This window comes from Papaver somniferum, chromosome 8 (genome assembly GCF_003573695.1).
Source record: "Papaver somniferum cultivar HN1 chromosome 8, ASM357369v1, whole genome shotgun sequence".
In the NCBI taxonomy this organism is placed as follows: Eukaryota; Viridiplantae; Streptophyta; class Magnoliopsida; order Ranunculales; family Papaveraceae; genus Papaver; species Papaver somniferum.
The window spans coordinates 147,365,959-147,393,016 of NC_039365.1; the positions used below are offsets into that span (position 1 = coordinate 147,365,959).

At 34.3% G+C, this 27,058-nt stretch overlaps 1 protein-coding gene across 1 annotated transcript; it reads right to left on the reverse strand.

The window, feature by feature from the left end:
• Positions 1-21,844: 21,844 nt before the first annotated feature.
• LOC113303414 (serine carboxypeptidase-like 34) lies at positions 21,845-26,522 on the reverse strand. The gene is made up of 10 exons (XM_026552446.1): positions 26,170-26,522; positions 24,121-24,228; positions 23,747-23,842; positions 23,520-23,612; positions 23,338-23,426; positions 22,960-23,247; positions 22,726-22,862; positions 22,521-22,613; positions 22,325-22,430; positions 21,845-22,168 (listed from the first exon to the last, which is right to left on the reverse strand). Exons 1-10 carry the CDS (start codon positions 26,450-26,452, stop codon positions 22,019-22,021), a joined length of 1,443 nt encoding a protein of 480 aa, XP_026408231.1. The 5' UTR covers positions 26,453-26,522; the 3' UTR covers positions 21,845-22,018.
• Positions 26,523-27,058: the final 536 nt, after the last annotated feature.

Genomic DNA, 27,058 nt, shown 5'->3' on the forward strand with positions numbered 1-27,058 from the left:
TCTCAATTGCACTACCTAAACTGATAATCCAACCGGAATTTTATTCCATAAATGGTGAATGTAACTTCAAATTCAATTTCAAACCTACCAATGAGGGTAACATCCAAAATGATTTTCTATTGTCAGTCAAAAATTAAATGATTGATAAATTCTATAACAGTATTACAAAACACACAATGGTAATTTTATATCATTTATAAATTATCTTATCTTGTTCATAACATGAAAAACATAATTAACAAATTTCCACATATTTACTTTGATTCTCTGAGATACATTTCATAGCCAAAAGGTTTTCCAAAACTTAGCATTACAAGAAACACATGATTAGGGTCAGAGGTATTATGTAATTATTTGTATAAATATTTCACACCAAAATTTTCGTTTGTAGTTAACAATGATCTGAATTATCTACCTTCAAAAGATCATGTTGAGTTATGAAGATTTTAATGCTTAGAACTTTTTCAGCCATACAAATAGGAAAGTTATTTCTAACTTTATCTGAATTTCGCTTCTTATTCTTTGAGTCAACTAACTTAGACACAAGTGTTAAAGAAACATTCCTAGTATTGCGCATATTGAATCAAAAGTATTCTCATTACCTGGAATCCATTTGTCAGACCAAATGCTTATCAATTTAATATCACATACCTCCTAATAGTTGTAGTTATGAATGATAAACTATTCATGCAAAGTACACTTCCATATCCAAGAAGTGTTATATTTCTTTTTTCACATGAATGACAATTGAAGATCCAAACTAAGAAAGTTTTCGATCTAAAATAGAAAAAGTTTCAATGAGCTATGATAAGTGAAAAGGAGAGGGTACCAAGTACACCGCCAACTTTTTCGTTCTGCAACATGTATGGTCATAACCTAATTCAATCACAAGTAAGTCAAAGTAAAATCCCTTATGTAGAGACAAAATGTCCATGTAGCTGATAGTGTAGAATATTTCTTGAACGATCTCAAAAATTAATATCCAAGATCAATCAATCTAGTTTTTATCTGATTGTACAAGATCCAAATTCTGTGAGACGTGTAATCTATCTTTCAAGCTATGAATTTAACAAGAACAAGTCTTGTTTTGATCACAATCAATAAGGACTTGAAATATCTAGATTGACTTACATATTACTTGTGATATTCCTATTGTAAAGATAAATATCATAATGCGAAAAAGGAAATAACACAAGACACCAGAATTTTTTTAACGAGGTAAACTGCATTGGCAGAAAAACCCCCGGGCCTCATGAAGATTTGTACACTTATATTAAACCGCTAAGATACTAGCCCCACTATCAGACTTAGGACTGGAATGTAGTTGAGACCAAATTAACCCCCCAAGCAATTCATCCGTAGTCGCGCTCCATACGTCTCTTGAACCTCGTAAGATTCTACGAATTTGATTTCCTTAGGTGACGTCCTTTACAGCCTAAGAGTTGCTTCAACCTCAAAGAATACTTTTGGTACCTATCTGCCTCTAACAAACAAGACTTTCAGCAATCTAAAAATGATCAACTTGAAAAAAAGTAGTTTGTGAACAATAAATTGTTCTAACCAAAATTGTTAAGGATCTATGAACTTCCATTGCTTGATCATATTTCGAGAGTTTAACCAAGACAAACTTGAACTCGTAATTTCTTCTTTACAATATTAAATTTAATAAAATCACACGAAAATATCTCATAAGATAGAGTGGTAGATACAATGAGTAAATGTGAAAGGTTAGTCTTCATATACCTCTTTGTTGATGAAGTTCTCTCAAATGTCTTAGTTTGTTCTTCATTCTTCAATATTAAAGGGTGATTCAATGATATCTGTAATTCAACTACCATATTTGAATCCTAGTTCTGTACTTGAATTTAGTATTGTTAGAGCATTACTCGGTCGAACTCGCGAGCGTTGCTATCTCAAGATTTTTTTATCAAGTTTAGTGATCAAAACTATAAGTCTTGATTTCTAGTCTACTTATAGTAATGTCTCGGACTAGGATAGGTTGTGTAGTGGAGCTCTAGACTTCACGATGTTCATCGATTGAAGACGAAGAACTTCTAAGGAGAGCTTGTGGAACTTCATCAACAAAAGGTATGTGGAGACTGAAACTCATTGTTTTGAGGTAAAAATTTATTCTGTTGGAAATGGTAAACTTGGGTGTGCTGCCGAGAAACGAATATAAACCCTAAACAAATGCACTGCACGGGAGTACTTTAGATTCGAGAGACCAATCTGTACAATTCTGGCCTAAACCAAGAAATGACCGTTCCAGTCTTGCTTCGGTCACAAAATGAAGGAGAAGGGTTGATCTTAGGGGGGGTAGCGAAGAAGGTGTTGAGATCAGAATGGTTAACTCTGATGTCATGGTTGTTTATGCCTCGTATCAGAATGTGGAACTTGCTTATGGAATATAAGCTATCAGTTCTTGGTGTTTTCTAGATACTTGTGTTAATGAACCGTTGTTGGTTGGAATAGGTTGAAAACCTATTTATACAAGTGATAGTTGAACGCACCCTGATCTCATTGGAAGTGGAAGTGGAAGTAGTTGAGTTATGAAGAAGTAAGGATCGTGTACAATGCTAAAAACCACGTCCCTACTATGAGGGGAAGAACAGTCAGTTACACCCACTACTTCTCTGCTTCCACCAAGTGTTCTCCTTTCCAGACACTTTCTCATAATAGGTGTGTTGCACGCCGTACCTATAAACCGCCAGACCAATACCCCAATGAGCATCCCCCAATTTATGAAATGTTTGGTTTCTCGAGTATTTTGTAGAAAAGTATGCAGCACGCTGCTAAGTGGGTCTTGCCTACAATACCTAATTATTTTGACCAATCACGCGCAAGCTAGGCGGCAGGCAATTATATATGACAAGTCAAGTTGTGAGACTTGCCGCAAGAAATACCACGTAATTCTCATGAAGCATCGTTGTATAGAGATCGTCTTGGTTATTCGCGGAATCTAATGTCTTAAAAAGAGCGTGGCCAGCCATCTTCGAGCAGTTACCAGGAATCGCTTGGTCAAGCCGAGGGCAGGTCGATCAGCTCTCTTGGAAGAGCGGCGGTGAGCACGACAACGCCTTATTGGTCGCCCAGAATTAAATCTAAGCCGGTCAATTTCGCTAGCCAAGTTAGATGGCTGAGATAATTTGCGGCAGTTGCATACTGCGTTGATTCAATTCAAGGTTTTTAAAAGCCGCGTGACCGACGTACTTTGGATTATCGGTTTGTGGCATCGCTGGCGTATATAAAGAAATGCGATTGGTCGGGGCTATTGTTGAGTTGCCCGTGAACATGATCGCGCTTTGCCAGTTGCTTGAAATCAGATCTTGGCGGGTCGATTCGGCTAGCGAAGTTGGACGACCGAGATTTCTTTGCGATAATTATACACTGTCGTTGGTCGACCTTGAGGTTTTGAAGCCGTGTGGCCAACCTTCTTTGAGCTAACAGTTTTAGGTGTTAGCTGCAGGCTGGGAGCAATTCGATTGGACAGAGCTGAAGGAAAGCCACTGGTGAGCATACTGGCACTTCATTGGCCGGCTAAAATTGGATCTTGGCCGGTCGATTTGGATAACCAAGTTGGACGGTCGATATTGTTTTGCGATAGTAATATGTTGTCGCTAACATAAATTAGGGTTTTAAAAGCTGCGCATCCAACCTTATTTGAGTAATTAGTTTGAGACTCTGCGTGCAGTTTGGGAGAGCTCCGATTCTCCGAACTATTAGTAGGCCCACCAGTGTATGTGATGGTGCTTGTCCGGTCGTGTCAGGAGGCGACCAAGCTTGACAAATCTTCCATCCAAAACGTACGACCGCGATCGTTTTAAGACTGACGTGGACAACCTATATTTGATTCCTTAAGGAATTAGGTGTGTCGACCAGCCAACTTCCAACTTTAATTAAAATTGTAGGCGGCGCTTTTGGAGCGATTTGATTGGTCGAAGGTAAAGAGGGGCTAACAAGCAGTGATATGGGCGTGGCTGGTAGGCCACGGGCAGCCTGCTAGGGCAAACCGGCAGGCCAAGTGGCGTGGCTGCGCCTCCTTTTGCTGCTGCTTTATTTTCCGCAGTTCCTCTTTATTTCTTGTTTTCCAATTTTTTAGTAGGATCTTGCTCCTACTAGCTCCATGACGTATCAATTTCCTAGTTTTCCTAGGTTTGGTCTCGACCAATATGGTTCGAGATATTGCGCAGGCCGCAAAAACTTAATTTTTTCAAATGGATAGAATTAGGTTAGGAAAATTGAATTTTGTGAGCTGCTACAAAATCAATTAATTTTGGTGAATTTTGCGCATTAATACAAAATCACTAATTTTATCTCTGAGGGAAGCATAACTTTGCGTACCTATGATTGAGTACTTCTGTGCACATCTTAATCCTAACACTTTGGGAAATTCATGCTACTCAGCTGCGAGCGAACATTAATTTTCATGCCATGTCAACATCAAGAGTTCGACTGAGGAACATGGCATAAAATAAATACTCGACAGGCCATGTATTAGTGAGTAATGCAGGTGGAAGATAAAATTTATAGAATATTTGGATTCTGGATAAATTTTATATATATAAATATACTGAATTGCTCAATACATATATAAGTAATGAGGCATGGGCATTCATTACTTTTAAATGGCTCTGTTTCTTTACAGAACGACGACACATTAAATACAGGGTCTTACAATTTTATCCCTGAACTAAAAACCACCATCAACACTCATCTATCACTTAGAAAGTCTATTTATACTCTATCTCCCTTCTTGAGACAAAAGTCGTATTATTATATAGTATTCGATTATACACATTTGATATTTCGAGCTGAGTTTAACTCGCTTACGTATTTCTCGAAATATGTGTTGGTAAGCTTTCGCTTTAACCAAGTTCATCTTATATTCTTGACAAAAGTCAAAAGATGATCATGTGAAAATTTCCTGGTAACATCTTACATGATTTGCGTGATACAATCATTTGATGTAGACTCGGAATGTATCGTATTGATTATTTAAATATCTTGAAAAACACTTTGATGCTAATAGTTGGTGAAAACAAAGATTATCATCCTCTAGAAAGTTTCAATGATTGGAATAGAGTTTAGAACACTTAACCATAATTGGATTATAGACATAGTATGCGTACTTGCATATATGTTGATCTAAGACTGGTATAATATGCATACTGGGAAGGTCAGGTAAAGTCCGGGAGCCTTGGTATGCGTACCCGTATGCATACTGGCGAACTCAGTTGAAGTACGGGAACTTTTGTATGCGTACCCGTACACATACTAATTCAACTGTTGTTTTGGATGTGTGATAGCATGCTTACCCGTTCGCATACTGTCGGACGCAGTCCAAGTCCGGCTACTTAAGTATGTATAACCGTTTGCATACTTGAGTGAGTTAAGTTCTAGAATCGGTTTGTTCATGAACTAATACTTTTATATAATCAGGAATGCAATCTTTTGCAAACCGTTGCTATAATGTTCATGACTTGATTCGAGTGAATCAAAATCGATTTTGCTTCAATTGTGTCTTGTATACTTCTATGAGAATATAAACAATTGAACAACTCTATAACTAGTTTCATTTGAGTTATTTGAACTAGTTATGGTTAAGATGAATAAGGTTGATATGAAAGTGATCATATGGATAACTTTGGTTATCTATTATTGAGCCAACAAGGTGCACACGTTTAGGTACAATTACTCATATCTAAATGAAGTCACTTTTCATTTGTATGTAACAAGCTAAGTTCGATCTAATGGTTGAAAGATATTAGCTTGAGTCTAATCATATTTTCATCTAACGATGAATATTGAATACTTTGTTACGCATTGATTGCAAACTCTGATTTGAAGACTATATAAAGGAGAACTCTAGCAACTGGGAAACCGAATCCCCACACCTCATGTGTGATACTAGTTGCGACTAGAGTCGATTCTCCTTTAACCTTAGGTTTTTCACGAAACCCTGTAGGTTAACGACTTGAAGACTTCACTGGGATGGTGAAGCCAAACCTAACTATTTTCTCTGCAGTTGTGTGTTCTGATCTTTCCTCGTTCTATCGTATTGAGTACTATCTTCTCTAAGATTTGCTCGAGATTGATTATCCGATAGGCAAGATAAAAAGTAGTCACAAATATCTTCGTCTCATCGTTTGTGATTCCACATATTTTTTTTGTTAGACTATTGCTCGGTTGAACCCACCAAGCGTTGGTATGTCAAGTTTGGTTGTCATATTTTAGTGAACCAAAACTTATTTAAAGAGTCATTTGATTATTTACTAGAGTCAACTTCGTATAGTTTAGCTAGAAAGTTATTAGGATATGAGACTTACAAGTATTACTTGAAGACTTGAAGAATGCGAAGAAGTAAAGAGCTACATAGACGACATCATCCTTCTTCTTGAGGTTAGTAATATTTTGACTTGAACTGTTTCATTCCTAACGTATCTTTCAAGTCGTGCTATATTGAAAACATAACTACGAACCTGTGAATGATTATACTCTAGTTAGACGTAGTATTAAGTAATTATAATAAGAAGTATAACGCTTATCTTTTGAACTTCGTATATAAGACATCGACATAATCGTATGAATGCTATTGTGATTATGTATGGGTATGGGTGAAGATTTCGTCCTAGGAAACAATGTTTTACATTCGCTTAAAGGAAGTAAAATTCATAAACTTGTTTTGTGAATCGAAAGGGAAATCGCTAGGCTTATTGGTATTGTTATTCATTGCAAATCTTTGGATTACCAATATGTGTGTTTAGTATAACCGCTCATAACTTGTTTATGTATCTTGGTAAAACTATTCACAATGCCTGACTTATGTATCAGCATGACTTTTATTAGTGAAACCAATCTTAAGTAATCACCTGAGATGGTATGATCGATATTTGTAATTGGTGTGACCATTTCTATTCATTGCGTAACCGATCCTAGAACTTAGTGGGACTAATCACAAGATGTGTAATCGATCCTTGTAGTGGGTTAACAAGTTTTAGTAATTGGTGTAACTGATCCTATAACTTGTGCAACCGATCACAAGTAATACCATGAGATAGTGGTAACCGATCCTGGTACTTACTTATCCATTTTATGGAAACTAGTGTAACCAATCCTAGTAGCCACTTGGAGGTAGAACCAAACTTTGTTTTTGGTAGAACCGTTAAACCCATGAATGGTGATTGAATGTTTTTGATCAACACATAGTTCTTGGAAATCATAAGAACCAATTCTAAACTCGTTTGGGAGTGTGGCAAATCAGTTCCAAGATTGTAAATATGAAAAAGGATTTACAAAGTAAAGATGTCGACATACTTTGAACATGTGTAGTAATTCTTATCTATTATTGTTCAAAGATATTCCTTAATAACTAAATGAGAATCCCAGATCGAAATAAATTGAGAATCTTTTAATTAAGGTTTTTAATTTTATATGCTTTTAATTTCCAGTAATTAAATGCATATCTGTAGAAAATAAAAATTGGTAATGTGTATTTATTAATTGGAGATTTTCTACTGAGATTTCGGTCAATATTTGGACATAGCATTTCCAGGAATTATGAAAATCGATTTTGGCTTTATTGCATATCTTTGAGAATATTCGGTTTTGGAAATTCCTTGTTGTCCAAACTTCCTTGGTATATAAATATTGAAGTTTTCATTTTGAGAAAACTAATCCTCAGAGCCAACAAAACTACCTAGCTGTGTTGTTACTGGTGGAGCCGTCTATTCAGAGAGGAAAGTACCCTAATTAGGCGAAATCTCTTACGACCGCTTGTTTAAAGACTTCTTTGGGATTGATAAGCTCTACGAGTATCGTTGGTGGGAAACTAGATAATTGCAGTTTATTATTAGTTTTCAATTGATTTGATTGACTAACGGTTGTTGAACTTTGATTGCACCTAGTTTGTTTATGCTTGAGAATCTTTTCTTCTGATATAAGATTCACTCAAACTAGATCGAAGTATCGACGGGGATCTTTAGACTGTTTGTAGATCTAAAGACGTCTTGTAATAATCCATCGTTAACAGACTCCTTTCTGTGTGTGATTGATCACAAGAGATTAAAGTTTTTCATGTGCATGTGTTTATTGAAGATCTAAGAAGATTTGAAGACAAAGAAGATTTCTTATTTGAGTTCATAATCTTTGGTGTGCACAAAACTTGATCGGTTGGGGATCCAACTATAATCGGTTTATCTTTTGATAGATTGGATTGATTAGTTGCATAGATCGGCCTCAATACATTTATTTGTGATTCATAGTATTGATTGCATTGTCTAAAAAATTACTTTGGTAGTTTTTAAATAGATTGATCTAAGAACCCGACAAAGGAGTTTATTGGTTAAACGGAAGAGCCTTTTGTCAAACTCATATTACGTTGTTTGAAAAGAGTTGTTACTGAACAGATTTGTTGTTCCTTTACTGTTTGGAATACGAACCAAAGGAATTGTTCCAAGTGTGACCTATTGCAAGTTGGAGGCACAAGGATACTAAGGGAACTAGGTGAACTACATGTTTAGTTGCTTGGTCTCAACTATACGCAGTTGGTTTAGATTTTGTATAGTGGCTTAATTCTGAGAGTATTCAATTCTGGACAAAGTCCCGGGGTTTTTCTGCATTTGCGGTTTCCACGTTAACAAAATCTTGTTGTGTATTTTACTTTTCTATAATGTTTGGTTAAGTATGAACCTATTATCAAGTAATCATACTTTGTTGTTGTATTGTCTTGATCTTGTATCCATAGATAATCACGCAAGTTATCTTGTTGTCGTAATGTCTCGATATCGTATCCATAGACGATCACACGAAGTGTAAACCGATTCGTTGTATTGTCTCGACCCATTCCATAGACAATCACTTTCGGAGAAAGGACTTATAGGTGGAAAAGTTTTAGATTGAGGTATATTTGGGTACCCTCATCTTTTCAATTTCGATTGGTTCCTGTTCACCTTGATTTATCAAAATACGGAACAAAACTCATAGGTTTGTTCGGGAATATAAGTCCGGTATATCAGTCCGGAGAAAGGAATATAAGATTATTGTGAGATGATTGATATTTCTAGGCTGTTCTTCGGGAATATAAGTCCGGTATATCAATTGGTTCTTGTTTACCTTGATTTATCAAAAGACGGAACAAAACTCATAGGTTTATCTGTGGGAGACAGATTTATCTATTCTATAGATTTTTCTGTGTGAGATAGATTGGTTTATCAAGTTTTCGATTTTTGGTCGTAGTAGCTCTTAGTTATGGGTGAGATCAACTAAGGGAATCAAGAACGCAGAATCCGACGTGGTTCTAGGGGCGTAAGGAACACGACTGTACCTTCATCAGTGTGAGATTGATTAGGGATCAACTACATTCCAATCCGAAGTTAACTTGGAGTAGGCTAGTGTCTGTAGCGGATTAATACAGTGTCGTGTTCAAATCTGGACTAGGTCCCGCGGTTTTTCTGCATTTGCGGTTTCCTCGTTAACAAAATTTCTGGTGTCTGTGTTATTTCTTTTCTGCATTATATTTTGTTATATAATAGAAATATCACAGGTTGTGCGTTAAGCTCAATCAGTTCTTGAATCCGACCTTTGGGTTGTTGATTGAATTGATTGACACTTGGATATTGGTTTGTGATACCGTCCAAGTTATTTCTCTTATTCAATCGGGCTCGCAATACCTATTTGTTTGATTGCGTATTGGATTGATAAATCGAGATACAAGCTCTTGGATATATTTTCGTTGATTGAGTCTGACTGTCTATGATGTAGTTTTACATGTGGTAAGTAGAAGTTCGTCGCTCTAACTTTTATGAAGATTGGTTTTAAGATTAATAAAGAAATATTTTGAAGGAAAAACTAATTTTGTTGACCAAAGAGAGAGAGACTAGGGTTTCGGATTCCACTACTTCTAACGGTTGTAACAATTAATTTCTCTAATTTACTCTCAAAACTACACAAGGCAATTTTGAACCCAATCTCATGCCTTGGAAAATTTATCATTAATAAAATATCAATTCGACTAAAGTCGATAATCTAAGGCCTAATTTTCCTTCGTTTATAAAAGATCGGTATCTAAACTACCCAAAACAGTTATTATGAAACATATAAAGAAGAGAAAATTTCTGACAATTAAAACTAATTGGAGAGTAATAACTAAAAGAAAATTAAATATCAAAACTTACATGCTAGAAGTAGTTTCTTCCTCCACCCTAGCGGAGAAATTACTCCATTATTACAAAAGAGAAATTAAAACAATGATAATAAAAACTCTACTCTCCGGTCCCCCCTTTTTCTTGTATCCACAGCGTATTTACAGCTTACAAAGGAATCCACTTTTATTTTTTATTCACCAATGCTACATCATCACCGAATGAGAATATGCCACATGCCAAGACAATGAAAAGTCCTCCAATAAGAATGTGTCATGCGTCAAATAATATAATTCTCATGTATTTACAATTTTCCTTATTTGAGAATTACTTATTCTTTATTAACTCCAACCATAAAGAATAATATTCTTTCCATACTCTTTATATATTTAATTCTCGTTAATTATTCCATGTAGATTTCTTACTTAACACTTTTATTTTCTTCATTAAAATAAATATCTCCATATATCTTTTAATATCTTGTAAATGATGTTGACATAATGGGCTCCACACTTTCCACACTCCCATATCCAAATAATTGGACAAATGAAATAATTCTCCATCTTCTTCCTTTTGGCCCATTAAATAATAAATCACTTCATTTCCTCCATTTTACGAGCGGAATTTCACATTTTAGTCCATCGAGCTTTATTTCCCAAAAACACCTATAAAAACAAAAAATAGCAAAATAAGTACAAAAATGGGTACTAACAATATAGAAAATAGATATAAAAATAGAAACATAAATGCGTCTATCAGTCTAGTTGATTCTCTTGGAATTATATTGGAGTTGTCCATACAGATTGCTAAGCGAAATATTGGGTGTGGTTGTTAGACCCCTGCTTTTTCAATTGGTATCAAAGCAGGCAAACACGTTTAAGACTTTATAAGTCTGTGTTTGTAGCGATCTGACTCTATGGACAGTAGTGTTATCTCAATAAATGCACCACAAGATCCAGGGATTTCAGAATTCTCTTCCATGACTGATTTAGTAAAATTTGTAGAAGAAATTCTTTCTAAACCTTCTTCAGGTTTAAAATCCCTAGAAGTGTTTTCAGGGCTTGAAAAGAAACTTGAAATCTTATCTCTTGATGTTGAATTATATCTCCAGAAAGAGTAAGAATCTCTTAATAAGCTAAATCAAATTATGATGAATAATGCTCATTTTGAGGTTGATATTGATCATCTTATCATTAAGGGTAATCCCTCTGTCTTCTATGTCTCAAAAAAATTGGATATAATACAAGAAGTTTCTAAACCTCATGTATCAGTCAGTTACATCTATGAATATGACTCTGTTCATCATTCAAATCCTGATACACCTTCTCAAGATAATGATGTTGCTCTCTTATGTGAGAAAGTCAAGATGTCTCCTTTTATCAAAAGGGATTCCCTGTGAAATACTGAATATTATCTGCAGAGACTGTCTGTTACGAGTAGTTCACGAAGAAATCAGGAATACAAATTCCCCTGTGTCTCTGTAAAGTTCTTTGAAATACTTATAAAAACAGTTCCTTGGGATTGTCTAAATAATGTAAGATGCAAGAGTAGTTGGAAAGAAGCTCTCTCTTGGTGTCATGGTATACAAGAATATTTCGTCCTATGAGCTCTCAAAGAGTTGCTCGTAAGAGACTTTTTGTGTTTTGTCTCAAATCTATTTTCCATATTTTGTTTAATTCAAAATATGATGTAGTGCAAAACAAACGATTCCTAGTCTGCACACGTTTGGTTCGCATACTCTGAACTCGTAACCGTTACGTGTTTGAACCTTGTTCCATAACCTTCTTATCCGGTTCATGTACCACCGTTTGACACATTAAAAGAGGAATAACTCTCTTCGTTCTTTTCACCTCTTATTCTCAACAGTTCGAGAATGAAAAAGAAAACCCAAGGTTCAGATACCATAAATCTATCTTTTTCTCGCTTCTAAACCATTGTGTTTTTAGTTTGTTCGATTGAAATCAGGAGAAGCTTTTATCCTATGGGTTAAGAACGGATTTTGTGTTGGTCATCGTTTCAGAACTTCACCATTTGCAACAGTTCGATTATCCAAGTAAGTTCCCAAACATCTAGTGTTATTTATTTTCTCTTTCATATATCAACATGTCTAGAAGGAAGAATAACAATGGTGCTAGCTCAAGTAGAAGAACTATGGATAGTGATGATGACGTTAGTATAGATGTTCTCCAACCCTATTATGATCCAACCCTTCGAATTAACTTTACTAGTATGAAGGTAACTTCATTACAGAAAGAGTTTATGATCGAACTATTCAAGAACCTGAGTTTCACCAGTTCATGAGTCAATATCAATGGGTTTATATTCATGATAGCCTTGGCTGGTCTTATCCTGAGATGACCTGTCAATTTTATACTAACCTGCATGGAGCCGACAAGACCAATTGTTGTTTTAAAACAATTGTTGGTGGGACATTGTTTGAGGTAAATCGTTGTGTGATTGCATATTTGCTAAATCTATCACTTGATCGCTCTTTTTTCATTCCTCAATCCGATCATCTCAGACCATCTCAGAGATAACTATCCGAAATATTACTAAATATGAGTGAATCTTGGGCTGGCAGCAAGTTGTCTGTCGACAGCATAAGCTTTCATCTGAAAGTTTTTAACAAATTGGTTGTTGCAAATTCGATTCCAAGCACGCTTGATAAGAATATGTGGAGCAGGAACCTTGCCGAGATGATTTTCTATCTTGTCTCTGGTGAAGAGATTGATTTCTGTGGCCTGATTATCTGTCAAATGATTCATATAGTTTCAGAGAGAAAAATATTAAGTTTCCATGTCTCATTAGCAGAATCTGTAGTCACTTTGTAGTTCCTCATGTTGGTACCTGCATTGGTCGTGCTACTCCTCTGTCTCAGACATACATCAACAAAATGAAGAAACCTTCCAACCCTGAAACTACTCTTCTTCAAGAAAGAATTTAGTGTTTGTAGGAACGACTGAACTATGCCTTGGAAGTTCATCCTGAACTGACTGAACCCGTCTTTAAGATTGTTGAAAAATACAATCGCAATCAAGCATAGTTAAGTTTCTTCATTTTATCTATATTGTCTTTTGATAAACTTCTTATGTTGAATCTGTTAAACTATTATTCTTAATAGTTGTAATGAATTTAATGGTATTTTAGTCTTGAATGATTTTATCCTTCAATTAAACTGCTAAATGTGTTAAATCCATGAGAAGTTCAGCTAAAATATAAACAAAAGTTAAGCCTATTATGTCATTATGCAAATATTAATGGAAGACATGATGAGCATTTGTTTACAAAGATCAAGTCGATTATATGTCTCTATGCAAATATTGATGAAAAATAGAATGAATCTTTGAATATTCCGCAATATTGGTCTTTCGCTGATCCACATTTTTGTGTAAATACTGTGCGGCTCCGTAAGCCTTCTTATGTGAGCATTTCCGATTAACTTAATCATGGGTTCTCTTGTGGTTAATTTAATTGAGTATTTTGAATACAAATTCATGTTTCATGTGATTTGTTAATGTCCAAATAAATCCTTCTTTTCTTGAGAAAGTAAGGTCGCACCTGTTGTTCTTTCGGGAATCACATTTTATGGGGGAGAGTTCTTATTTGAACTTGTTCTTAATTGCCAAATATTTGTGGGGAGTACGGCTGTGGAATAAACTCCAAGATGAATGCATTTAGTTTCGGCTGTATGATTGGATTTAAACAAAGTTGATATGTTGTTCTCTTTTGGTCATGAAGTATCTCTATGGAAATTTCATTAGGATCCCACTAGTTTTCGTACGTTTGCCAATTTTATTGACATAAATGGGGAGAATTAATGTGTAGTTCACACTACAAATACATATAGTATACAAATCATTATGTAAGAGGGGTGTTTTTCATGTGAGATGAAGTATTGACTAAAGGGGAGTGATACATATCATCATAGTATTGTTGTCAAAGTTGTGATACAATTGGACTTTGATGCTGTGTAATAATACTATGACTTTGTGATTCGTGAAGCCGGTATCTTGATAACTCGATCCCGATCTTGATTGTTTGTATTGCTTGATCCAACGATCAATATAGATAGTAATCATCAAAGTTTTCTTCGTCTCAAACTTTGCCGATTCCGCAAGTTTTATACGGTTGCACTTCGGATTGCATAAGTCCGGATTTTGAAGATAGCCATACTTTTGGCAAGTTGCTATCGATTTCCATCACCTGGATATTTCGTTTGATCTGCTCATCCGTTTAGATCGTAAATCAGGAAATCAATCATAGGCTTAATCTGTTGGAGAAAGATTTGGTTTAAAATCTTCAATTGAGTTGAATCAACTCTTAGTTGATGTGAAACCGTCTAAGGGAATCAATTGCGCGGAGTCCAGCTAGGATTCAAGAGGTGTAAAGATCGCGACTGTGCCTGAATCAGTAGGAGACTGAGTTCGAGCTCAACTATATTCCAGACCTAATTGGTAGTAGGCTAGTGTATGTAGCGGCTTAATACTGTTTGGTGTTCAATTTGGACAAGGTCCCGGGGTTTTTTCTGCATTTGCGGTTTCCTCATTAACAAAATTTATGGTGTCCGTGTTATTTCTTTTTCCGCATTATATTGTTTATCTGTACAATTGAAATACCACAGGTTGTGTGTTGATCAATCAAAGTAGATAGGTCCAACCTTGTTTGTTGGATAAGACTTGATTGATCCTCGGATATTGGAATTGGTACCGTCGAAGAACTCTCTTTTTAGTTAGGTTCACGGATTCAATTCTATAAACGTTCTAGCAACAAGAGAGAGATATATGCTTCAAAAAAAAAGAGAAAAAGAGAGAGAGAGAGAGAGACTTTTCTTGATTGAGTTTTACTCTCGGAGTTGTGTTGAGTTAGCCCATACAGATTCCCTACGAAAAGTTGGTAATGTATTTTGGTACCCCCAGTATTTTCAGTTTCAATAAGTCCAAATATATTGTTGAGAAATCATGAATGGAATTAAATGAAATATTTTGTGATCATGCCTAGTTATTGAAGGAGTAAAGAATGGGGAAAAGTGATCTTTCAGTATTTCAGCTGTTCGATAGTTTGTGTTTAAAACCTTATCCTTCTAATTCACTAGACAATCAATTTTATTTTTACTCCTTATTAGACGTCATCATAAGTCATAACAACATTCAAACCATCTAATTGTTTTAGAGTTTTTGAATTTTTCTTGGCAATTGCACCTACATATGCTCCCCCAGAACAAAAAAAAATGACATAATTTCCCCTAAGCATTATAAGATAGAAATCATGATATTGGCAGCATTTGCCAAAGGTCTATCCAAAGCATTATGAATAATCTTTAAAAAACAAAGATTTTCCTTTAAGCTATTAATCAAAAAAAATTAAGTATAACTATAAGCATAAGATAACTTATCCTTTAAGTTTTACTGTAATTTATATTAGTATACCATTTATAATAAGTCGAGCATGGGGGATATTGTGCACTTTTGTATCTTTGATTTATTTTTTAATAGAAAGCAACTTATATATGTTAATAGTTTATACCTGTCCGTTGACAGAGAATCTTTGTAAATTTCTAAGAATTTTTGTTATTAATAGACACTTTCCGAAAATCTTTAGATTTCTCAGTTACTAGATTTAGATTTTCAAATCAATGATTTAAGTTTTTAAGATAATTTTGGAGACTTTTATGATAAAATATACCATAAAAGGTTTATGAAAATTCTTTCCAAAATTGTTGATACTTTTAAAGACTTTTGTTTAATTTTTCTTTTAAAAATATGACGTCTAGTCACAGGATCTTCACAAATGTCAAAATATGTTTTAACTAGCTTTATAATTTCCATTCGTACTAATATGCTCGGACAAATATTTGTTTTAGTTTAACTATTGAACTAATGGGAAAGAGAGACAAAATCATCAATATATATATATATATACTGATGTTACCAAACAGGTTTACTTCTGTAGTTTTTGATTCACAAGACTCTGTACAGATCTCATCCTCCCTGTTTATTCTTGACAAAGGCTCGTTGTACTTGTTATTACTTGAAACTATCTCGCACTAGTATTTGATCCTATTGAGATAATAAGGATATACATTCTATCGAGTAATCAAAACGCAAAATAAGATTTAAAACCTAATAATTTGGTAAGCAAAAAATTACAAAATATCTTGACATTATATATAAAATACGGAATCTTCTTATTATGAATTAATTTATTTTTAATCATTTTCTATAACAAATTTACAATAATTTCCATTATATATTTTACAAGTGAATTTACATGTAACTTTAATGAATAATTATCACTTATTTATAAAGCCAAACCATAAGAGTCCTAATTTGTGCATCCCCACAAAACCGGGGTGCACATTTCGGTCTTTCTCATTGGCCGACAAAACTTCCGAAACACACTTATTTCTTATCTTTCTTACTTTCTTTTTTTTATGTATATTTTCTTTTCTTTCTTATTTTACTTTTCTTTTTATATATTTTTTAATATTCTTCTATGTCCTATATCCATAATTTTTCTATCTACGTTTTAATATAAACTGAGGAATCATCCGAAAATGAAACGTCACCTAGCAACAAAGGTAATTCCATGGGTAACAAGTTAATATTCGGCGGCATGATCTTAACTATAATAATAATGAGCACCATGAAAGCAACAATTGGTGTTGGATCTGATAAAAAATAAAAAACGCAACAGATCTGGAATCTAAATTCATAAACAGAAAAAACAGTTAATACAACCCCAATATTTTTCTTTACTCCTTATTCGGTTTGGATTATTGAATGCGATTAAGTTACATTTCTTCTTCATTGAGAGAACCAGTTCATAATGGGTTGCTTTGTTAACAAATTAATTCAGAGATTCAATCAACAATTCAAAAAGATTCAAGAGAAAATCCAAACCTAAATATTAGATTCAGACAGCAAGAAAGAAGCCTTGCTCTGTTTTCTGTTAACATCACGAAGTTAACATTCATGGAATTTAAATTTTGCTGTTGTTGATAGTGGGGATATGAACAGTTGCCAATTTGTTAGGATTATTCTATTGCATTTCGAGATTAGAAAGAAACTCGATCAGGTTCTTTTCAAGACACTGAAATATGATAAACTTGGCAGCTGCACTGAGAAAAAGAAAACTAACCGAGACTAATTCTAGCAGCAACAACAATAATGTCGACTGAAGCGAGCATGGATGCTTTCTTGACGGCAAAGATTTGATTTTGTTAACATTCTAAGTAAATTACCTGTAGAATGCCTAATGAAATTCAAGTTAGTATGTAAACGTTGGAGATATTTAATCACACATATGAAATACTTAATTGATTTGCACTTTAAGTCATTGGAAGCACGTCCACGTGCTGATGGAAATAATTTTATAATATATCATACAACCCCTGCTATAGGAACCACACAAATCAAGAAGTTTTGTTCTGCCAGAAAGATTTATGGTTTGATGGCCAAGAATTATCTGACATTGTTGTTGTTGTCACCAGAAATAATGTGGTTTTTGACAAGGAATAGACATCAATGCTTGAACCTTTACATGGTTTGGTATGTTTTTATAAGGGTAGTTATATTGTTGATTGTTGTATTGTTATTTATAATCCTAGCACCCGAGTAAAAACACCATGGATCGAAACAAGCACAAGTGCATTGTTCAGAAACATTTATGACGTAAAGCCAGTGATAGATTGTCAGGGAAGGCAAAAAAAATTTCTTAGAAATTTTAATAATGATACTAAAAAAAAAAATATAATGTACTGGCACTATCATTAAATTATTGTTTTTCTCCATAAAAGAAAAAGACTCCGGAACAGAGAACGAAAGAGAAAGAAAAATAGAAGACAGATCCAGAAAAGAAATAGACAAAAAAAAAAGAAAAGAAAGAACTCCACAACAAATTTTATGAAATATATTAATAATAATCATGATTAGGTATATTATGCAAAAGAAAAATTGATTTCTCCATTGTTAACACAATGAGAATATTGCTGCAGTTTCAAATTGTCTTTTATTCTTAAAAAAAAAAGGTAAACAAAGCGAGGAAAATAGAAAGAAAATGAATGGTTTTCGGAAGCTGGAAACTATATATGATGTGCATTAAGGTATGTTAGTCGATACATTAGCAGAAAAAAGTTAATTTAGTAAATTTAGGAAGCTATTGCAATGTTGGTAGATCTGCAACAAAGTTTTGATGGTCGGCTTTTAGCTGTGATTTAATGTGGGCAAAATGCGTATATAATCTTTATTTTGTTGCGATTCTTATAATATTAAGTATAGATAGTCATACAACAAAAATTTGCAAGGAAAACAACTAAAACATAAAAATAAAAAATTAAATTCAAGCTATCTTTATTATCTTTAATTTATCTAACACAATCTTTAGTTATATTGAAAGATGATAGATATGAAAATATAAAGACGTTGCACAAATAGATTTTGGTATTATGATTGTTGTTTGAATTGTTGCCCTATAAGTGGATTAATATTTGGAAATAGTCAAACATATTTCTTAAGGCTAATACGTATGAACTTAAAAAATGCTGAAGAATTATTGTTGAGGTTTAGTCGAGTTTTTAGTCTGGTTATTAACCCACTGAAAAGTGGAATCACTTTCATTAAAAACATACCCAAGTGTAGGAAGTATAATTGATTTACTTCAAATTAGACCTAGAAAACTATCTGATAGATATTTAGGTATGCCTTTGTTTCTTAATCGATCGAAAGCTGATCGTTTTCAACCACATATTAACCAGATACAAAGAAAACTTGTTGGTTGATAGGAAAAATTAATCCCCAGGCTGGTAGAGACAGACAGATTTAAGTTGTTCTAAACTCTTTAGCAATGTATCAAATTTCTTATTTCCATTACCAATTACTACTATTAAACAATTAAATAATATACATAGATTGAACCCTAAAGCATGGAATAAACTGTGCTTGCCAAAAAGATTTAGTGGCCTAAGCTTTAAAACCTTAAAAAGTTTAATTTGGCTTTATTAACCAAAACAACTTGGAGGTTAGCTGTTCAGTTCAATACATTGTGGGTTAGAGGTCTCAAATCTAAATATTTTGTTAAACTTCACCCTTTGTGTTTCGGTCTCAGGAAGAGGGGTACTTGGATATAAAATAATTTGCATAAAGGACTTCACATTGTGAGAAAATTAATACCACATTTTGGAGGTATCTTTAGGAAAAGACATTAGCATTTGGCAAGATAGAGTGAAATCTGTTTCCCAGATTCAACAAAGGCCTATCGAATATTAGTTAAAGGACTATAGTTAAGTTTTCCAACTGATTAATCAACCTAAGTGGGATGATTCAACTCTGGTTGAACTGTTTAGTAAATAACATATAGATAAAATACATAAGATAAGAATTCCTAATGCATGGACAGATGCTATTAAATGGTCTCTGACAAACTCAGGTTATTTCACTACTAAATATACGTACTCAGCTTTTCTCAATAACCAATGTGTTGCATCTCCACCAGATCAAAAAACAATGGCTTCCGACACATGAATATTCTTCCAAAGAACAAAATCTTTATTTGGAAATTTCCAAAATATTATGCCTTTGAAAACTTATTTGGTTAAATTTGGTATTATGTTTGATATGCTTTGTCCAATGTGTGATTTAGTTGCTGAAATATTTGATTACTTATTTCATCAATGTGATTTTTTTTAGAGATGTTTGGTTTGGTCTCTATCCCAGGTGCTCTCTATCTTTTCTCAAAGCATTCGAGATTGACTTATGCATTAATTTAGTATATATATATATATACTTTTTGCAAAACTTGGGAGGCTAGGTGCAAAGCTAGTGTCAAAAATTTGTAGCAAGATCCTAAAAAAATTTATACGCAATATCAATACCCAATTACAATCTTTGTTGCGGAGAACTCAATTTTATAAGCATTTAACTTATACTACTTCTTTTTGCGCTACAACATGTTCAAACAAGTATCATCTGAAATCTATAGATTTATCTGATAATAACAATTATACGCTAATGTTTGTTGATGCTTCTATGGGGAAATCTTCCTCTATTGTAGTTTGTGGTGGTGTATGGTACATACCAAATGCAGACTTCACATGACCAGATGATGGACTACCGATGCAAGCTAAGTGATAGAGGCTAAAGCTCAATCCCTTCTTCATGTCATGGAATGGGCTACGCATTATTGCAACACATAATTTTCATCTCTGACAATCTTTCCTTGGTGAATTCTATGAATGGAGCAGAGTCTAATGTCAGATAAACACATTTCTCATGTGTAAATAATTATAAAAACGAAATTTCGACTTTCCAAAAACCTTTATGTAAATGTCCATAGAACTCAATAGAGCAGCGGATGCTTTGGCTGGATTAGTTCGGAAATCTAATGTAACTAAAGAATGAGAAAATCAACATCCCTACTTTTACAGGAAAGTCATTCCCCTTTTTTCTAGCTCTGGTTAATATATGCATCTTTAAAAAAGAAAAAAAAAATCTCCCGGTACTAGCCGAATATCCTATTAAGACATCTAGTTCTTAGTTAAGGGAAACTCATACTCTCTTTATCTTTGTTTTAGTTTCTGTGTTTTCCTTCTGTTCTTTGGTTTATATCGTTAATTAAAAATAAAAGAAAAATAATAAGTAAATCTTTGGTTTGTATCGTTAATTAAAAATAAAAGAACAATAATAAGTAAATAATTTGTAGATTCACTAACCATCAATAAAACTACATAACCAAGTTTGGAATATAAAAACTACTACAGATTTATAACAGAAGTCCATGGATAGAACTCAACTCTAAAGCCGATTTACAAGCAAGTTGAGGGAACCTACAAACTTGTTAACTACCCAATGTTTTACCACAATTGCAGATCCAACGTTCTCGTTGGCGGACTTCGACTGTTCCCACAAGTAGGTTAACCCACACCTTAATCGAGCCTACCTTGGAGCGGGCATCACTCGTGGTGTTGCCTTTGATAAAACTCATTAGCCTCCCAACCCTACTTAACTAGTCATGCAGCTATGGGTAAAACTCAACTCATAAGTCATAACTCTAAAACGGCTTTATAAGTTGAGGGAACCCATGTATTTGTAAGACCCAATTCTACGCCATCCATTATACAACTCTTAACATTCCATTCTAGGGTCTAACTAAGGAATTTCATGCTCATTTTCTAGGATGTTCTCAATTGCACCACAATTTCAAAGTGTTCCAAAAAAAAAAGATTTGGCACCCAACACCCAAAATTCCAGTAAAACTAAATTAAAATTTAAATCATTTAAACCCCATTTGTAAACAAAAACAAGATTCGTCATATGAACATCACAATCTACATTAATGTCACACACAAAAAGCGATAATAATTTCAATCAGTTCATCAAACAAAAGAGGATTATAGATTGAGTAAGTGGACTTCTCAGAGAACACGATTGTTGAGAAATGCCAACCTAAAGCTCAGAGAGAGTGAGACTTCCGCAAGTACAGAGGGTCAAATGTTGCCAATAAAACAAAGATAATGCAACTACGCAAGTGAAGTTTAGCAGGCAGATATATCCTGTAGGCAAAGAATAGGATGCAGTTCTCATGTCGGAAGCTGGATTATGGGATTCAAAAATGGGCTTAGCATGTTGCTAGGAATGGTTTAATATCTAGGACTTGAGTGGGCTTAGTAACTATTGAATTTTGAGAAAGATGGACATTGATCATAGAGGAAATGAAAAGTAACACAAACTAGAATTAGGATATATTTTTCTTTTTCTTTATATCTGTTTTACATAAAAAGGAACTTGGTTCCAAATTATATTATTTTTAAGCTAAGGAAATTGGATTAAAATGTAGAAGAATATGATTATTAGTTTTCCTTTTAGATGACAAATCCAAGTAATACTCTAAAACGGAGCGACCGGCAGTCTCTCATTTGCAAGATAATGAGATATCAGTTCTAGTGCTTGTCTTGGTTTGAAGGTTGGAACTTGGTGACCTGCTCCTCTTATTGTCACGAATGTCAATCCATCGTAGATTATGGTCCATCCACCAACCTATAATCAAAAGTTCAGAAAATATGCGGAACAATTAGAATGCAGTTCAGCCATGCATTATACCATGTCCTTGTTTTCTGATCTCCAGTTTGAAAGAACAGATAAATTTTATATGAAGATATGAAGCGAAAACTAGAATAGTAGTACATAGGTTACCTCTTTATGGGTGTACCATGGTGTCCATTCTTCTTTTATTTTCAACCCGAGTTTGTTCAAGGACAATCTTGTGGATGTAACTGGAATTCTCCCATCAGTGTCTCCACTGAATGAGTCAGAACAATAACAATCGATGTTACGAAAACTCACTACTCAAAATGAGGATAATCAAGGATTGTTGCCTCAGAAATCTTACCTGTATACCCAAATCCTAAGTCCTCCTTGTACGAGTTTTTTTATGATCGGAAGGGTAGAAGCTGGCGCATCGTTCCAAAATGTGATGTTGTCACTGTCAAAAAACGAGCGCCATTCATGAATTATATGCACAACTCACAAGCGTGTGCAGAGTTGATACTGCCTAAAATGGATGAAAGCGAAAGTAAAAAATAACAAGCAATTACCTGCAGTGAGTCCATGGATATGGGATTTTGGTCACATTCGCATGCAGTGCTTTTTGAACGTCAGGTCGATTGAAGTAGACAGTGGAATAAGATGACAGACACGGGTCATAACCTGCAGGCCTTTTATGCCATCCTGCCTATAAACACAGCAATGAAGTCAGGGTTAAAGTCCTGACTATGATCGGTGTCTTTGTTTCTCGCAGTTGGTGAAAGAAAATGTTTGAAGGCCCTTACAAATTTTGCAAATGCTTGAGGAGCAATGCCTTCAATTTTGCGGAGTTGTCTCTTTGTACTTGTACCGTTAACACACGACGGAGCATACAAACTATACATGTCGATGAGATCATAAACGTCAAAGTATTTGTTGAGATTAGTGTCGCATTCATTTGATACAGGCGACTGACTAAAATTGCATGTCTTCTTAATATCATTGTATACGCGGTCGGAAATTACTGCATGATCCCATGCATAATCGATCATTCCCTTTTGATCAGTGGCATCATCTAGTAACGCGTTACCTATCTGTTTTTACACACAATACTATCATGAACAAATTATGGATTATATAGCGAACATAAGCAAAAGTTATGGATTGTGATAAAATGAACTTACAATGAAACCTTTGAAATTTATGTAATCCTTTTTGGAGGCTTTTTTATTGGCATCGAAGATTCTTTCGGCCAACTGTGGAACATAATGCCCTGAAAAAATAAATTAAATGCAAACTTTTATTCTGGTATTTGAAATTTCAATGAAGTACGCTGAAAGTGTAGTTTTCATGTCTGATTTTTCACCTGCATAGCTTTCGCCCGCCAAGAAAAAATCATGTGACTTGAAATGTGGAAACCTTTCGAACCATTTGAGGAGAAATGTGTATGAATCCTTCGCTGAAATGTACGTAGAAATTAAAGTTTCATAAGGTTATTTATTAGCAACTTACAAACATGATCAAAGACGGATTTTCTTTATCTAGTGAAGTTCACATAGATTGAACTGAACTAGTTAAGTGAAAATGAATTACCAGTGACTGAATCCCCTAAGGTTTTGATATCTGCGCTTGTATTGGTGTAAGAAAATCCAACACCAACTGGAGATTCCAAAAATAACAAATTGGCTTCTGCAATGAGGAAAATAAAATTTGTCAGTCATATTACTTGTTGTACATGTTCTATCTAGACCGAAAATTTATTGAGCCTATGTTTATAATTTTCCTTCCTAGTAGCCTGGCATAGAAGAAAATGAAAATGTGAAAATATCACTGTTCCGGAGGAAGTATGATTTGCAATTTGTTCAAGTTTATACCTCCTAACGCCGTGAACATGCAAGATGCAACTGACATGTTTAAACACAACTTCTGATTTTATATGGTAAGTAATTATACAGCATGAGACTTGCCTTTGTTCCATGAATAGTCATTGAATTTGAGTTCAGGTTTGCCCTTTTGTGTTAAGAAAGGCCCTAATTCTTCTGCCTCTCCATATCCAATTGATGAACATCCTGGTCCTGTAATAATAATTAAGTGATAAAATGATCAGATCCAGTATGTAACACTCAACTTTCAACCATATAAATTCTTTTTAAAGTCTTGTTGGAGTAACCAACCCTTAAAAACAATTAAGTATTATTAACGGAAGATCGACGGTATTAGAACATGCTAACACAATTTAATACAGTAAATGAGGATCCACAAAATCAGGGGGGTTCTTTAATGACTTCTACCCAAAATTCTTCATTCTCATTCTCCTCTCGTGCAGATTAAAATATTTAATTCTTACCAGTAATAATTAATGGTCAAATTCCCCAAAAATCCTCGGTTGACTTCTAGTAGATCTTAGAATTTTACTGTCCCTAGCTGGATCTTCTTCCTCCTCCTCCTGATTGATTAATTATTACTTTTGTTGTTTAACTGTATTATTACGTACGTACTTTCAATCTTTCTTGGCGCATAAAATTTCGTGCCTAACAGACCATAACCGTTTCATGCGTCATGTAAACAATGAGCTAAAACCTTAAAGAGTTAGCAGTATTTGATCAGTGGACATCCAAACGAGCAATCCAGTGACGCACACCATGACATTACCATACAATCATTTTATCATTTTTCATAGCAGCGTTTCAGTCTATCGCATGTCTATTCCATATTTCTGCTAAACCTGGCTGCAGGGGCAAAGCCAACCTGGTGCAAGAGTGTGCACTTACATTCCCTACCAAGCTAGCTCCTATGTTACACCTGAGTTGATTTTTGTTTTTCTCCATCCCAGCCACAAAATCCTGGCTTCGTCACTGCCTGGCTGAGACTCACTCTACAGTCTACACAAACCTTGTGCATGTCTGTACATCACTCTACTAGTCAACTCGTTAGACTTGTCCATTGTATTTAAGTGATACAGACATGAGTCTCAAGTTGTATAAGTAAGTGGTGATTTTAGCAGCGTTGATTGATATGATCCACACAGACTGTTCAACTCAAGTTCATCCTAGTGAACAGAAAAGACGCATACTAGCCAAGCACACTCTATACGGCTCTACAGTCATCAGTCAAAGATTCTTTAATATTCATGGGCCACTGACACGTGGTAGGTTTTGACAGGTCAACTTTCAGCTTTAGGAAAGTTGTTTTAGCTGCTAATTGAAGCAAGCAAGCAAGCAAGCAAACAGAGACTAGTTGGTCAAATGAAAAGGGTGACAGGCAGCTTATATAAACAAGAAGATAAGATACTTAACCGAAATGAAAGAAAACAAAAAAATTAAATGGAAATCCCAAAATTATTGGAAAAATCCAATTTTTACAGGGTGGTCCAAAACCAAATTGGAAATAAATAATTTGAGATTTATATAAGATTAAAATTCTATTTATTTACGTAAAACAGAAATATTTATTCATATATATAAAAAACAAAATCTTAAAAAGTACAGTATATATTTTAGATAAACCAAACTTAATATGATATTAACAAAAAAATCAGCATCCGAATATATAAGCAAACAAAAACAACTACTATTGCGGTAATTAACTCTTGTAAGTATCGATCGTCCGAAAGTTCATATGAGTTGTTTATTAGTATGAATTATGGATGATTGTCGGTGGTGACAGTGTCATGAATTATGATCTAAGCTATTAGTTAAAAATCTTGGTAATCAAGAGTAGTTAACTAGACCAAAACTAGATTTTTGTTGTGGGCTGAAACTAAAACAGTGTTGCAAACTTAAGAAGAAAAAAAATCAAAATAGTGTTGGTTTTTTAATGATAACTACTGAATTGCCTCTGAAACCTTGTACATTTAAAAAGAAAATAAAATGATACTGTAATAGTATTAGAATTCTTAAGTATAATTAAGTACCTCATTAATAACTAAGTACTGAACTCAAAAGAAAAGCATGAAGAACAAAAGAATGGAAGAAACAGAATTTGTTAGTAAAATGCTGAATGAAAATTTTTGTTACCTCCATTGAGCCAAAGAACGAGAGGTTTTTCTTTAGGTTTTTCAAATGCTTCGAAAAACCAATAGAACAAAGCTTTCCCATGGCCTTCATCGACTGTAACGTATCCAGCATACTGTCTAAATTTCACAGGAGGCTGACCAGGTAGTCGGACGATACGATCACCTAACTGTTGCTCCTTAATTTTTCCTCTCAACCTATCTGGTTCTATAATACCTAACACTGCTGGACTAATAATAAGAACTAGAATGGCGACCAAACGAAGGAAGGGAAAAGAAGAAGCCATTGATGATGAATAATAGCTCTTCTCTCTCTCTCTTTCACCCTGTCTCCAGACTAGATGATTTTGTCTATGAAACTTGAGTATGGGCATGTTCATATATATACAAAATAAATGATGAACATGTGACGGATAAGTAACGTTTTTGGGATATATATTGTTATTATTGACGTATCTTTTATTTTATTTTTCCTTCCTTTTAGTTCGAAAAAATCCGGCTCCCGATCTTCTGTTACGAAACTCCTCTATTCCTCTGTTCTGGCCAATCTCCAACATCCACGTATCTCAAATTTTAACCACCTCTGTTTACAAATTTAGACGTAATTTACTCGACTAATTTAACGGATTTTCTAACAGAAAGAAAAAGAAAATATTTGATTTGCAACTTATCTTTTTCTACCACTACCATTATCCTAATATCATCGTCTTCTTAACAACCCAGTAATTAGTGGGTGACTTCAATCACTGGTTATTTGAATTAGGATCATAATACATAGCTGAGGTAATGATTTGAATTAGGATCACATGGTCCTTGAATCCCAGTTGGTGGTGGTTTAATCTGACTTCACTGTGGATTTCTGTATCACCGTCTAACATAAGTTTTGTTCTAAT